The sequence below is a fragment of the Bombyx mandarina genome, chromosome A1 (assembly GCF_030267445.1).
Source record: "Bombyx mandarina strain Sakado chromosome A1, ASM3026744v2".
NCBI classification, from domain to species: domain Eukaryota; kingdom Metazoa; phylum Arthropoda; class Insecta; order Lepidoptera; family Bombycidae; genus Bombyx; species Bombyx mandarina.
Genome location: NC_143234.1, coordinates 18,499,193 through 18,513,450, shown reverse-complemented (window position 1 = coordinate 18,513,450; position 14,258 = coordinate 18,499,193). Strand labels below are relative to the sequence as shown.

General features: G+C 38.4%; 1 protein-coding gene across 6 annotated transcripts in view; it reads right to left on the bottom strand.

Moving 5' to 3' along the window:
- Nucleotides 1-1,854: 1,854 nt before the first annotated feature.
- The window catches only part of lilli (AF4/FMR2 family member lilliputian), a 313,418-nt gene continuing 301,014 nt past the window's right edge, over nucleotides 1,855-14,258 (bottom strand). For 5 of the 6 annotated variants that reach the window (XM_089740009.1, XM_089740006.1, XM_089740010.1 and 2 more), the window contains 12 exons: nucleotides 14,213-14,255; nucleotides 13,269-13,343; nucleotides 12,632-12,890; nucleotides 10,556-10,687; nucleotides 10,173-10,433; nucleotides 9,057-10,089; nucleotides 8,831-8,958; nucleotides 8,193-8,314; nucleotides 7,432-7,686; nucleotides 7,208-7,313; nucleotides 6,204-6,429; nucleotides 1,855-5,932 (listed from right to left, as the gene is read on the bottom strand). In XM_089740009.1, coding sequence (XP_089596135.1) covers nucleotides 5,814-5,932; nucleotides 6,204-6,429; nucleotides 7,208-7,313; nucleotides 7,432-7,686; nucleotides 8,193-8,314; nucleotides 8,831-8,958; nucleotides 9,057-10,089; nucleotides 10,173-10,433; nucleotides 10,556-10,687; nucleotides 12,632-12,890; nucleotides 13,269-13,343; nucleotides 14,213-14,255 — 2,759 coding nt within the window. In that variant the 3' untranslated portion in view covers nucleotides 1,855-5,813. The remainder of the gene's footprint in view (nucleotides 5,933-6,203; nucleotides 6,430-7,207; nucleotides 7,314-7,431; nucleotides 7,687-8,192; nucleotides 8,315-8,830; nucleotides 8,959-9,056; nucleotides 10,090-10,172; nucleotides 10,434-10,555; nucleotides 10,688-12,631; nucleotides 12,891-13,268; nucleotides 13,344-14,212; nucleotides 14,256-14,258) is intronic. The other variant, XM_028173976.2, reaches the window with a different exon arrangement.

The window sequence follows — 14,258 nt, the reverse complement described above, 5'->3', positions numbered from 1 at the left end:
ACTGGGCAGCCGTTGTAACTATACTTGAGACCTTAGAGCTTATATCTTTTTTTTTTTTTATTTTTTTATTGCCCTTGTAGGCAGACGAGCATACGGCCCACCTGATGGTGAGTGGTTACCGTCGCCCATGGACTTCAGCAATGCCAGGGGCAGAGCCAAGCCGCTGCCTACCGACAAGGTGGGTGGCGCATTTACGTTGTACATGTCTCTTGGCTCTAGTAACCATCAACACCAACCATCTAAGCAATAAAATAAAGTACAATTTGGAATGCTACCTTTCAAACTTTTCATCGATAATAGTATCGATGAAAAGTTTAGCTCCCATGAGCTCTAAGCCTAAACTGTTAGCATATTTTTAAAGAAACTGAATTTTACCATCACTTTGAGCTAGTGTAGACAAGCATTCGATCCACTTCGTAGTTAATGATCATAAACGCTCACGGGCTTCGCCATGATCGATGAAACTAAGGAATTCCCTTCAGAAGTAATCGATTCTCGTGATGTTTTTTGGTTATAATGACGTTGTCCTGCATACGCTAAATGAATGAAATTGATGAATGAATGCATACACAAAAATTCTTGAATAGTCAATCCAGCCGTTTAGTTGCGGTATAAATAAATAGCCCAGAAAGCGACTGCAACGCCATCTGCCGGCCTGATTTATGAATCTAAGCCATCCAGGACGCCACCCAAACTCATAAAAAAAGCATTCAATTCAGTCCAGTCGTGTAAAAGGAGTTCAGTGACTTACATACATACAGTAGAATAGTATACAGCGTGTTACAAAATACCCCGTAAAAAATATAATTTGTAAGCCAAAAACGTTGTCAACCCTAGTAAGTTGTCATGTCAGGGAACCAGATTATTTAACAGAAAGGCCTACGTACCTATTTTACTTAATAATTGTCTACTTTATTGTTTTTCAATTTTTTTATTCATAAATTTTGCTACCTCAATACAAGGATGTCATTATATTCAAGTATTTAAAAAAATGTCAAGTTGAAAAAAAAATTTCAATTTCAAATCTTCTAATCGATATCCTAAAACTGTTTCGAGTAAAAATATAGGTACATTCTGAGTAGTTTACTCTTTAATTTTACTGAAATAGGGTTTGCACATCAGTGAAAATAATAATATATTTAATTCTTTTGGCTTATGTTATACAGCGTTACTACGGTTCATAAATATTGTGAATGGACTCGTTATAAGGCCCCATTTAACCTCATTTCGGCTGTACGGGTAGTTTTGCAACACCCTGTATATAAAGATATGGATAGGACAGGGAAAACGCATTCCGTAATGCTAATTACACTGCACGCGGGTTCAGTGGTAATGGAACTTTCTACGCGATATTTTGCGCTATTGGATAGTGCGTTCACGTAATATCCACTTCTTAAAAAAAAATCATTCATGCCCAGCTTTGCAAATGAATATTGCTTTATTGCATGTGTTGTAATAGATGTTCTCCTCTTTTCTTTTTCGGAAACCTCAAGTCCTTTCAAAGACTTGATCTTTGATACGCGAGTCATACGCGAATTACGCAACCCATTTGAATTCATATACGGAGCTGAAATTTGAAGCTTATAATTTTCTATAACCGCGTCGATTTCCATCGTTTTCAAAATATCATAGAAGCTAGTAATCTCACATTTGATTGTTTTTATGGATACAATCTTTATCTAGTTAATTAATCGGGTGTCTTCGTAGGCAGGTATTTTGTGTTGATCCAATATTCGATAGGTGTGAATTGACAATATCTACTACGCTAATACATCTTATTTAATTACGTGAGTTGATGAAAATTGAGGCGAAATAAGGAAAAAAAAAGCGGAAACGAAAAAAAAAAACAAATGGTTGATACATAAAATTAATGTATTCTATCATTGATAACATAAGGTACAACTACACAAAATAATAAAATAAGAGCAAAACAAATTTATACTTAATCTTAACTCGAGTATAAAACAAATTATACACGCTATCAACACAAGATGCTATTACAAAAAAAAAAGAAAAATAATAAAACAATATTTTACAATTTTTCTAAAATCGAAAACACCTCCGCGGCGTTCGGGAGTGCTTCTTATAATGTCAAAATTTGGTTTCAATTTTGGGGCTTAATAATTTAAAAATTGAGATTTAAGGACTCGAAGGATTCTTGCGAGGACATAAGATGGGTAACTTAATTACCGAGTTTTTTGTGCAAACATACACCTTAAAATTAGGAGAAAATGTATTAGTACATAACTAACTATCGTTAATCGGGAAATTTCTAAAGGTCGAGTTAAATAAGCAACAAAACAATATGACAACGAAAATGTTTTAAAATTAACGAAAACAAATTAAATAAATTTTGAATTTAATCTAAAAAAAATGTCTTTTTTTTTTTATTCAATAAAACGTAAAGCCAACGTGTGCATATAATTAGATCAATCCGGTATAGTATAGATAATCGACAGATCTTTAAAAAAGATGTAGGTGTTTTTTTTATAAACTTAAGTAAACTTCGCATCGGGTGCTCGAGAAAATAAATATAACAATAAATAAAGAAAATAAATATTTGTGCGGGTAAGTACCGATTTCAATATAATATAATAATAATTATTATTTTAAATTAAACTAATTTTTTTAAATTTCGATGTTAATTAAGAATAGGACACGTAAAATAGATCAATTAAAACGTGTAAACATTTTGTACTGATATTACAAAAAAAAAAAAAACAAGCCATGACAATATTATGATGATGAAAACAAAAAAAAAATAACAAAAATCAACACGACAATTTCATAATTAACTAAAATTACCTAAAAAAAATAATAATATATTCATTCAAGGTATTACGTCAAATCACAAGCTCAGTACAATTCAATCGTCATTGGAATCATCATCGTTTTAAAAATCCATATCTTAAAAAAAATATATATATATATGGAAGCTTCGTGAAAAACACTCTTAACAATTATTATCCACATTCTTAACAACAAATACAACAAACACCCGCCCCACACGTTTTCACGTAAACATTTCATACGCAATAATAATAATAATATAATTTCTATTTATTATTCATTGCTCTCTTTATTGCTATATCGTTCGACGTTAGCTAACGTCCGGATTCACACGTTATAATTAATCCATACGATTCGTTTAAGTAGACTTAATGGGACACAAAATAATAATAAAACAGCGCCATCTCTCGGCCGGTAACGGTACTAACATTAGGCTAGACTACACTAAATGAACGCTGCTAGCTCGACGATACATTTAAAAAAATATAAATCACGTATAAATCACACACGCCAGGCCCCGTACATCGCTCGCCGAACCTTACACACAAATATAATAAATATATCGTCGTTGCAAATTTAAAATCTCCAATGTGAGATTTCGGGGCCAAAATTATGAAAGTTATTTTGAATACTCAGCAAAAAATGTCATTTTTGCATATTATCTCAAAATTTCAATTTATTACGCGTCAATCTTAAAAAAATCTAAGTATCGGTTTGCATTTTATTGTAAAGTAGATATCGTATGTGCTAAAAAAAAATTTGCATATAAGAGGTAGTTTTATTATTTTTTCTCGAATACTACACATAGGAGATTTAAAATTTGCGATGACGATATACTATAATAATTACAATCGAGTGAAAACTACTTAACTCAATATTATTTACAAGGCATCGATGACATTCATATATATATATATATATATATTTATATTTGTCGATCAAAACGAACGCGGTCTCACTGTAAACATTCATACAAAATCCTATCTGGCACTAACACGTATGTATATCGATTACAAAATCTATAATATAATTAGTTTATATTATGTTTATTTACAATCACAACGTAATTATTATTTTTAAAAACGAACCGTACAACCGAGTGATATAATATTGTTGTTTGAATGGCGAAAAGTATATTGCGGGTGGATTGACGCGCTGACGCACACCGGACATTGCAATTAAAATATTAATAATTATTTCAACTAAAATGGAATTAAACGAATTGCGTTTTTGTTCGTCATTCAGTGCGACACGAGCCGGTGCCTGACCGCACCGCGATCATTTTTTTAATTGTATATATTTTTTAAAAGAATCTAGCATTTCTAACAGAGTATTATTGTCGTTGGAAATTAATTTAAATCACATTAATTTAAAAAATAATAATCAAAGTATCATGTAGTAGGGTAATCGATTTTTAAATATATTGTTTATTTTAATTTAATCTAGCAAGACACGTAAATGATTGTGATAAAATAACAGTTTAGTTCCGATATGAAAAAAAAAATATTTTTTTTTTTATCAAATATGATGACCACGAAAGAAAATTAAATAAATAATTTGATATGTATGTGTACGTTAAAAATATTTATGCATACGTTTTCATTGTTCGAACAATTTGTTCTGTGATGTAAATTGTAAATCAAGCAATACCTCTTCGGATTTGAGTTTTTAAAAAAAAATCATTTGAATTTGTAACTATTTGTATCTGAACTTGCGTTCCGAACATCAAGTAGCGTTTTATCTTGGTTGTGAATTTGGTACAATCCTGACACGATACGACTGCCTTCGTCAAGCGGAAACAACTGGAATAATATAAACAAACATACGTTCACGCGCTAAAATCGAAGCGAAAACAATTAAAATACACGAGAAAAATCTTTTTGCGAAATTCTAAAAGTGTTCCCTTACATGTTGAGATATTAAGAATATACTCGATATTTGGCCCACGCTCGAACTGTCTTGTATAAATGATCCCGAAGAACCAGTACGGGTACCGACTACAAAACAAAATCGCTTAAGATATGATGACACTATCAGGTATTTACATAGTCTGTGGGTGTCCGACGTCATCCGTTGCTAGGCAACGAAGCTATTTACAGATTTACAATATTCATATTGGTCATAGATATTCGGGGAGTTACGAATGCGAGTTTCCGATTATATATAGTTTATTAATCGATTATTATGCGACCGGGAGTACTATCGACACGTGAATTCTTTTAACCTCAATAGGATTTCAAAGAAGAGTACGAGCTAAAATATACTGATAATTGTTCCAAATTGACTTTCATTTTGTGATGTACATGTTTTAAAAATAAATAGATACTTTTAAATAATTATATTGAATATAAATTATTTTGTCCAGACCGTTGCGTTCGATTTATCGATATCGATAACACGTTATCACAGTCGTTGCTTTAGTGATGTGAATACGCGAGGATCGTCTCGCATAATAAAAATCGATACAAATTCATTATCGATATCGATAGATTCAAAATGTATAGATTTCTTATCACAGTGTTCTTTCGAATAATTCATTCACCAACGTTTCTTTGTCTGACCAAATATTAAGACGTCGAAAAAAAAAATGTATACATAAACGCACCGTGTGATGTTGTCTGACAGTTCATTGCACATGTGTAAGTTAAATAATACGAATAAAAAAAAATGTGATACAACAATTCTTAAAACTTTTATTGGCATTATTATTATTATAATTATTAAATGACAACACATATAATAACACTTAGTGTTGCCAACACAGACGTTCAACACGTATTATTATTTATTATTTATTGCTCTCTTTGTACCGAATCGTAAAACTTTAAAATTTTATCACGTAAAAAACTTTACAACTTACGAAACAAGCGACCTATTTGTTTCATTGACGTTTCCTGTTTTTATAAATTTTTTTATTATTAATTTTTGTTTATACACTATATGTACATATATAGCAGAGAGTTCGATTGTCTGTTCGTGCGTCATACATGTGCGCGCCGACACAAGGGGCGGCAGGCGTGTAGTCACTCCCTTTGAGCGTTCTTCAGTAGCGATATCGCATATCGCACGTACTGGACGAGGTGCCTAAACGTCGAAGAAAGAGACAGAGGACCGCACTTCCGATCCACCGCTATGAAAAGATCTGAAAAAACAAAAAACACACGCTTTCTATTAAATAAATCATTATAATACTATTATTTAAATCAATTTTTGCACAAGACATTTCTTTTATTTTATTGCTTTGATGGGTGGACGAGCTCACAGCCCACCTGGTGTTAAGTGGTTACTGGAACCCATAGACATTTACGACGTAAGTGCGCCACCCACCTTGAGATATAAGTTCTAAGATCTCAAGTATAGTTACAGACTAGAACCGATATGTTGGTCGGTCGTGGAAGCGAAATGGCACCGACCTTGGTTCGCCCTGAGCCTGCAGAGTCCGTCGGCCTGCTCCCACAGGTCGTGCGCCACGTACAGGAAGGCGTAGTACTTGGTGAGCAGCAGCAGCGCCTGGTGCGCATGCGCGGGCACGGAGTGAGCGAGAGAGCAGTACCCGGACGACGCCGACCCCACCGACCCCACGGACCCCGCGGGGGAGGGGGACGGGGACAGCGGCGACACCGACTCCGCCAGCGCCGGCTGTGCGACAACACGAACCATTCAGTTGTCGATACTTAAGTTTATACGAAACGTAAGTATGTTTTCGAGAGGAGAACAAAAAAACCAAAGAGCCGATTCAATTTTAGTGACAATTATTTGTTTGCGTACTTTTCAGTTTTTAATTATTTTCCCACGCTTTTATTAACTTGATATGTGTAATGGAATCTAAGGATATAATATTTGTCACCAACTTCAAGATATTTACTTAACTTTGAAATTCGCAAACATATCAAAGACCCATGACAATTTTTCAATTTTATTACTTTGCCCTAATATCCGGACCTTGTCAGGGTAATAACATATTTCTCTAAATAAATCCGCATTCTATTGAATTAAGGGATCTTGCATCAGAATCAATACAGGGGAATTCAAGAATCAAATGTACAATTTTTTAAATAGCTTTACATATTAATTTACTCTGTTGGTACTTTTAAAATAATAAGGATGACAGTACATAGTTATACTTCCCACAAACTCATTGTTTATATACGATTCAAAGATTTCAGATGTCTCTAACATTTTGTAGTTTTCATTTTAATTTATATCAATACTTTTTTTAAGCAACTATTAACAATGAGCCATTAAATGTTTAATATCAGCATCTACCATTAATAACATTTTTCGTTTTCAATTTGTAATATGTATTTTGTTTGACAAATAATTTTATGTTAAATAAAAATAATATGTACTTAGAACGTACTTAAATAATATTTAAAATAAATATATATATATTATATGATACAAACAATATATTTACCTTACTCACCTTTTGCTGATATTCGTGAACTATCTTATTGTATTCCTTGACTTCACGATTGTACATTTTGAACATTCGCAGGTAGAGCAGAGCCTGTACTCGGAGGCTGCGAAAAATAAAATATCGATATTTAGTATTATGTATCGATATATTTTTCAAAAAATGTACAGTGTTCAATACGATCATTCGGGTCGAGCAAATCGATTTCCTTGCACAACACTAACCTGAGTATATCGAGTTTGTTGAATGTATCGTGAGGGGAGGCCCTGAAGCGCTGGGGCATCGAATGTATCGATTTGATGTACTCGATTGTCTCTCGGTATATCGTGAAGGCGCCTTTAGTGTCGGACTCCAGCTCAAGGACCCGACCGGTCAGGACGAAACAGAGAACCGACTCTAGGTACAGCATCACTCGGGACAATGGATCCTGTTCCGCTTCCGCCGCGCTCCTGAGCCTCTTCGCTTCTACTAAGTAATATCTGTGGAAGGTTTACTCATAAGATTAATGAGACTTTTTGGCGGGAACGCGAGGAGTGAAGTTGTGTGATTTGTTTTATTTTGTCTAATAAGTGTTTCTACAGGTTCTAAATGTGTAATAACGATGGTTTATTGACTATTTAGTATCTGTGAAAGTGCACCAATGTGGGAAAAGGAAACAAAGTTGCTGAACGTAAATTAACTTCGGGATCTTCCAAAAAGTCCATTGAAAATGTCTCAGTAAATGACCACCATTTTACTGAGATTATACTACATCCCATATCATCTCATTTCATATCATTTAATTTCATCCCAGTTGATTAATGTCTCAAATTAATCATCTACATTTCATTTCACTCCATAATATCATTTTTCATAAAAATATGAATATAAATTAAAATAAGACATGACTAAAAAGATCTCATATCTTCATAAATAGATAAAGAGATAAGAAAGATAATAGATAAAGAGTCATAAAATCCCTTAAAAAATATATTTGACGACGTACTTGTGATCCTTCTCCTCGTCGGAGAGAGCGTCGGCCGGAAGTCTCTCGAAGTACGAGAAGTAGATTGGAGTTTGTTCAGGGGCGGTGCTGGACCGCTCGTGGTTGTTGGCTACCTCGCCGCCCTGGGAACAAACAAACAATTATTTTAACAAATAAATATATACTAGTGGTCACCGCAGTAGTCGAAGTTCGACTATTATTAATTGAAATTATAAGTTTGAACATTGTTATTGGTTCTATTGTCTATACTTCTATAATCACAGATTTCGCCAAGACTGCACCATAGATTATACACTTAATATTTGAGAGACTGCAATATAGACAAATAATATTAAAGACAAACAATACTAATCTGTTCTAAATTTGACCACAGACTTTAAAGAATAACAAAAGTTTGACAATTGACAATAAACAAATAGTATAATTATATGTATCTGTGTGTGTCAAATACATGATAGTGTGTGTAATGTTTTCTTTATTGATTTAATGTATTTTTAATGCATAATTTAAAAAAATATTACCATCTGCACTCCTTCTCTATATTCTCTATAAGTGTGGGGAATTTCATACTCCTCCGTCCGCGCAATTTTCGTAGAGGGGTACAAAGTTTCTGATTCACGTATTAATGTATAGATTACCTGTTCGACATGAGGAGTGAGCAACCGTTTGACGGGGGGCTGCGGACGGTTCAGCGCTCGGACCACCTCCATGCGCAGACGGCTCAGCGGGATGCGGACCACGTACCGGGACCGGCGCCGCTCAGCCACTGTCGACACGCATACCATAGATAAGACTTCGAAAACAACACTTACTTTATTGAGCCTCCATTTCGAGACCAGTTTAGGAATGTGTCGTGGTGCTCACCGTTAGAACAGAGCTCCTCGGAGGGCCGCTTGAGTCCAGAGCCGACGTCAGCCTCCGCTTTCACGTACCGCTCGACCCGCTCCACTTGCACCTCGCGATGGACCTCACGCTTGACCTCACGCTCCGTGACGCGTTCCGGCTCCGGCTTTATCTCTATCGCGGTTTTGCTCTCCGCCAGCCGCTCTATTGATGTTTTACTCTCCGTGAGCCGGTCTATCCGACTCGGTGGTATCCGGGACGGTTTCTCGAGCCGCTCGTGCGACGTTCGCTCGGTCGGCGTCCGGTCGTGTGTCCGGTCCGTTGTCGTCCGGTCGTGTGTCCGGTCCGTTGTCGTCCGGTCGTGTGTCCGGTCCGTTGTCGTCCGGTCGTGTGTCCGGTCCGTTGTCGTCCGGTCGTGTGTCCGGTCCGTTGTCGTCCGGTCGTGGGTCCGGTCCGTTGGCATTCGGTCGTGCGTTCGGTCCGTTGACGGTCGGTCGTGCGTCGGCTTCTCGACCGACAGCCGGTCGTACGGTAATTTGTCCGCTGACAGCCGAGGCTGGACGGACGGCTCCGTGGATCGGTCGCGGGTCGCCTGTCGCTCGGAGTTGATACGCTCGGCGGAGGTCCGGTCGAGCTCCGTCCGATCGGAGAGCCGCTCGTGGGAGCGTCGCTCGGGCGGGGCGCGCTCGACGGGAGTCCGCTCTCGGGATATCCGGTCCCGATGTCGGTCGGCCGCCCGCTCGGCCGCGAGCCGGTCTGCGAGTCGTTCGCTAAGCGGCCGGTCGAGTAGGTGTCTGTCGGCTCGGTACGGAGACCGTTCGTCCCGGACGCGAGCCGGCGGCTCCACGACTCGCGGAGGGGAGACTCTCGCGAGCGCCTCGTCGTGTCTCCTCTCGCAGGACCGCTCCCTCCGCCTCCGCTCCTCGTCGTCGGCGCAGCACTCGGGCGCGGTCGCTTCAATGATCGTCACTTGAGGTTTAGCTTTGCTTCCCTTTCCCTTTCCTCCTTTACCGCCCTTGCCTCCACCTTCTTCGACCTTTCTCGGGGTGAAGACCTAGAAGATAATGATTGAATTGAAAGATATTTAGTGTAATTAATAAAATTCGATAGCAATAAATTTAATGAACATATACGAACTCTGCGGAAAATGTGTGTCTTGGTGTCTGTCTGCGCATGGTGATGATGCGGCAGATCAGGCTCGACGTCGCTGTCAGGCGCGGGCGGGGCGGCGGGGGGCGGGGAGGGAGCGGCGGCGGGCGATGCTCCAGCCGCGGGGGAGGGAGCGCGTGCCTTAGGGGGACGGCCGCGTCTCTTCTTCGCAGGACGTTCGTCGGAGCCTCGCGTTTTTGGGGGTCGCCCTCGTTTCTGGGGCCCCGACGCCGTTACGCGTGGTGACGTCTGCAAATATTCGATATGTTTATAAAACTTAAATTTTCTTTCGGTATATTGTTTTAGCGTTAGGAAAACAGGGCAAGTTAAATGCGCTATTAAGATATTGAAAGGTACGAAATGAAACTGACCGAAGAATGATGAGGGGTATCGTCATCGCTTGAAGCGGCCGACATCCTGTTGTTCGTGTGGGACCGCGCCCGCCGTCCGGCGCCGGGAGAGGGCGACGACGTTTCCGAGTCCGACATCTCTGATATTGGACTCTGAAATCAAAATTATCATTACAATGACGGCCTTCAATTACCAGATATACAAACTTAACACTCGTAATGAGGACTCCATTGAGCGGTTGGTGGTGCAAGGGAAAATCGAGGGCAAAAGATCTTGCGGACGATCTCCAACACGATGGACCGCCCTCATAAAATCTGTAACTCACTCCAACATAAATGATTGCTCTCACTCTGCGAAACATCGTGCCACATGGCGTCGCATCGGTATCGCAGGATCCGACTGATGCATGACCACGACCACTTTGTCAAGAGTGTACGAATAGAAAGAGGAACAAACTTATTTATGTATTTAACCTCTGACGAATCGGTAACGCTGTCGTTGATTCCGGCGACTGCTCGCCACAGAGCGTACTTCAGTTTATCTTCTTCTTTCATTGACATCTTACAATCCGAATTATCTTTGAAATTGGAAAAAGAACGACGCCAATTCTTTTTCGACAAAACTTTAATACACTTATGGTCAGCGACAGCTTCAGTGCTAACCATAGTATAATTTCGATCACTTGATTAATTTGGACAATGCTAAATCGAACGATTCGAAATCTAATCGAGATGCTCTACTATCGGCCGAATATTGTTGAAAGCAAAAATACCGAAACGCCAACGTCCTATTACCGAGGCGAACTGTATCGCGAATGACTTAATAACTTAGCGGTCGGTCCATCGGTCAGATAATTGTGCTTAGTAAGATCTCCGGGTACTGGGAAGTGTTTATCATTGGGAACTCGACACCTGTGAAATGGTTTCTCGACTGCGGGAGACTTAGTTGCTATAAAATTAATACCGATTGAATTACGATTACGTGTACGATTTCCATTGATTTTTTAAACAGAATAATAATGTATTTCGTGGGAAATTAATTCGTTGCGTTAACTTGAAACCTGGGAAGGAAATTTAGCAGACTATACATTTTTTTACGTGGCGGTTAAAGTTTAATGGGGAATTTAAACTATGTACCTCTTTTACATGGCTCATTTAGTTTTGATACTTGAATAAATTTTTCAAAAATATAATCTATTACATCATATTCTCTAGGTAGTCAAATCCAATAATCTATTAGAATGGACTAAAGTAATAATATGTGAATAAAAGGGCGGTGCACGGTCAACCATGATTGTTCGAAGAAACTACAGGGTGTTTCTTTCTGGAAATTTATTTTTTTCAATTCAGTTTTTTTTTTAGTTTCGAAAGATCACGGTCCTCAAAGGTTGCCGGAGTCCAAGGACATCACAAGTTAAGCCAACTTGAGAAAAGGCGATGTCTAATTTGTATTTTATAATGACCGTGGCACATTAAGTGACACAAATATGGAAGCTGGTAGTACTTTATTACTGGTGGTAGAACCTCTTGTGAGTCCGCTCGGGTAGGTACCGCCGCCCTGCCTATTTCTACCGTGAAGCAGTAATGCGTTTCGGTTTGAAGGGTGGGTTCGATTTGAAGGTAGCCAGCCGCTGTAACTATACTGAGACCTTAGAACTTATATCTCAAGGTGGGTGGCGCATTTACGTTGTAGATGTCTATGGGCTCCAGTAACCACTTAACACCAGGTGGGCTGTGAGCTCGTCCACCCATCTAAGCAATAAAAAAAATCTTTGAAGGGCTAGCAGCGTACGCTATTAGCAGATATCCTACAAATTTATTTATTCTGTGGATTGAATGTTATTACACGATGTTATTATTCATTCGTCGTGAAATACGTTTGTACTTATTATGTTAGGTAGGTATGTATTTCTCTCAAGTTGAACCCGTGAGCTCACCCGCGAATACGTAGGAAAAAAAGGTATGTACATATTCACTTATAAATATAATAAATATAGAGCTTATCATATGTGTCGAGTAACAGTCGTATCAATTGAGCCACAGATGTTTCTCGTTACTTTTGTTGTAAACCAAATTATTTATATTAGCATTACTCACCTTTCCCTTGACATCGGCCAAGGCATGTCTCAATTCCTTGCCCGTTTCGTAGTTGTTGTCCGGGGGTTGGGCGGGGGGAGGGGCGAAGTTGACGAGGCTCCAGGAGTCGCTCTGTGCGGGCGCCGCGGGGAGCTCCGAGGTGGCGGGGGTCGTCGCGGCGGCCAACACGCTCGACTCCGTTGACGAGGACTCCGACTCCGAGTCGGATGGGGACGAACTGCCCGAAGTCGGACTGTTCGATCCCATCGGTGATATGGGCCTGGTATTGGACATTTACTGAGTTATTACATCACACCGATTGAAGTGAGCCTTCCCAATCAATTTATCGATAAATGTATGACACTAAATCGACTTGTTTGTGAAAATTAAAATTTTTTTTTAAAGTCTAATTTATGTGCAACGTTCTTGTGTAACGAATTCTAAATGCAAAAAAAACTGAAACACTGATGTCTCTCTTACTTTCTCTCTACCTTTGGCGTTAAAGAAGTTTAACTTCTCAAACTTTTATGATCAAATAAATACAGAGATTTTTTTTATCCTGTCCTTCTTCTGTCCGTACGTGACTGCTGTGAGCGGTTACTGACTGGACAAGAACAAACGTTATAAATAAACTATATTAGCTTTGTTAAATACTCACGGTCCAAGAGTGTGCGTTGCTGCGGCGACTTCATCGTCACTCTCCGACAAACCAAGGTCCTTGTTAACGACATCACTGCAAAACACACACACATATCAAATTATCTCTATGAAAATTAATTAACCTTTTTTTGTCTTGCTCTAGATCAGTCTTTCCCAAAGTGGGTGATACGCCTCCCTGGGGGCGCAGCAGGCCTAAAGGGGGGTGGTAATAGACCCAGAAAAAAATGAAAGCGTTGTGCAGAAGCTTGGGAGGCGATTTGTAATTTCTAAGAGGATTTTTAAGAGGACTCTTAGACACCGACTAAAGTCTCACTATAGTGGTTTTTAAGTATATGAAAAAATGGGGGCGCTGAAAAATAATTTATTCTCAAAGTGGGCAGTAGACAAAATAAATTTGGGAGTCCCTGCTCTAGATGTACAGACGAGCCAACCAAGGGCCATAAACATGATAACGCAATTACTGCCACCATCCCACCCTGAGAGATCGAAGTCTCAATTGCAAATTTGATGTTCTGTGTGCTGTTACGCGGCAGAAATAGCCATAATTAACTTAGAGCTCAGAATGAATGGTACTACATATATGGTAAAATGGTATATTTAAAAGTATGGTATATATAGAATAGTATATCTAGTTTTTAGATTCTTTGAAAACCATTTTTAACTTATTATTTATTATGACCATACGTCTATAAAATTAAATATGTAATATGTTATTACCGGGAGCGTAAGGATGTATTTGAAAAATAAATATTTTTATAATTATATCGATTCTCTATTTGTCTCAATTTCGAGCCGAACGTACAATACTAAGGACATACGAATTATCGATATCGAAAAAAAGAATATTCCACATTATCAATATGGTCTCGATATTGATTTAAATATCCAAAGAAAATTTAAAAAAATTACTAATTAATTACAAAAATCAATTCGAATACTCACGGCGACACTGAACTCCTGGAATTCGGTAACCGATTATCTAAACCTG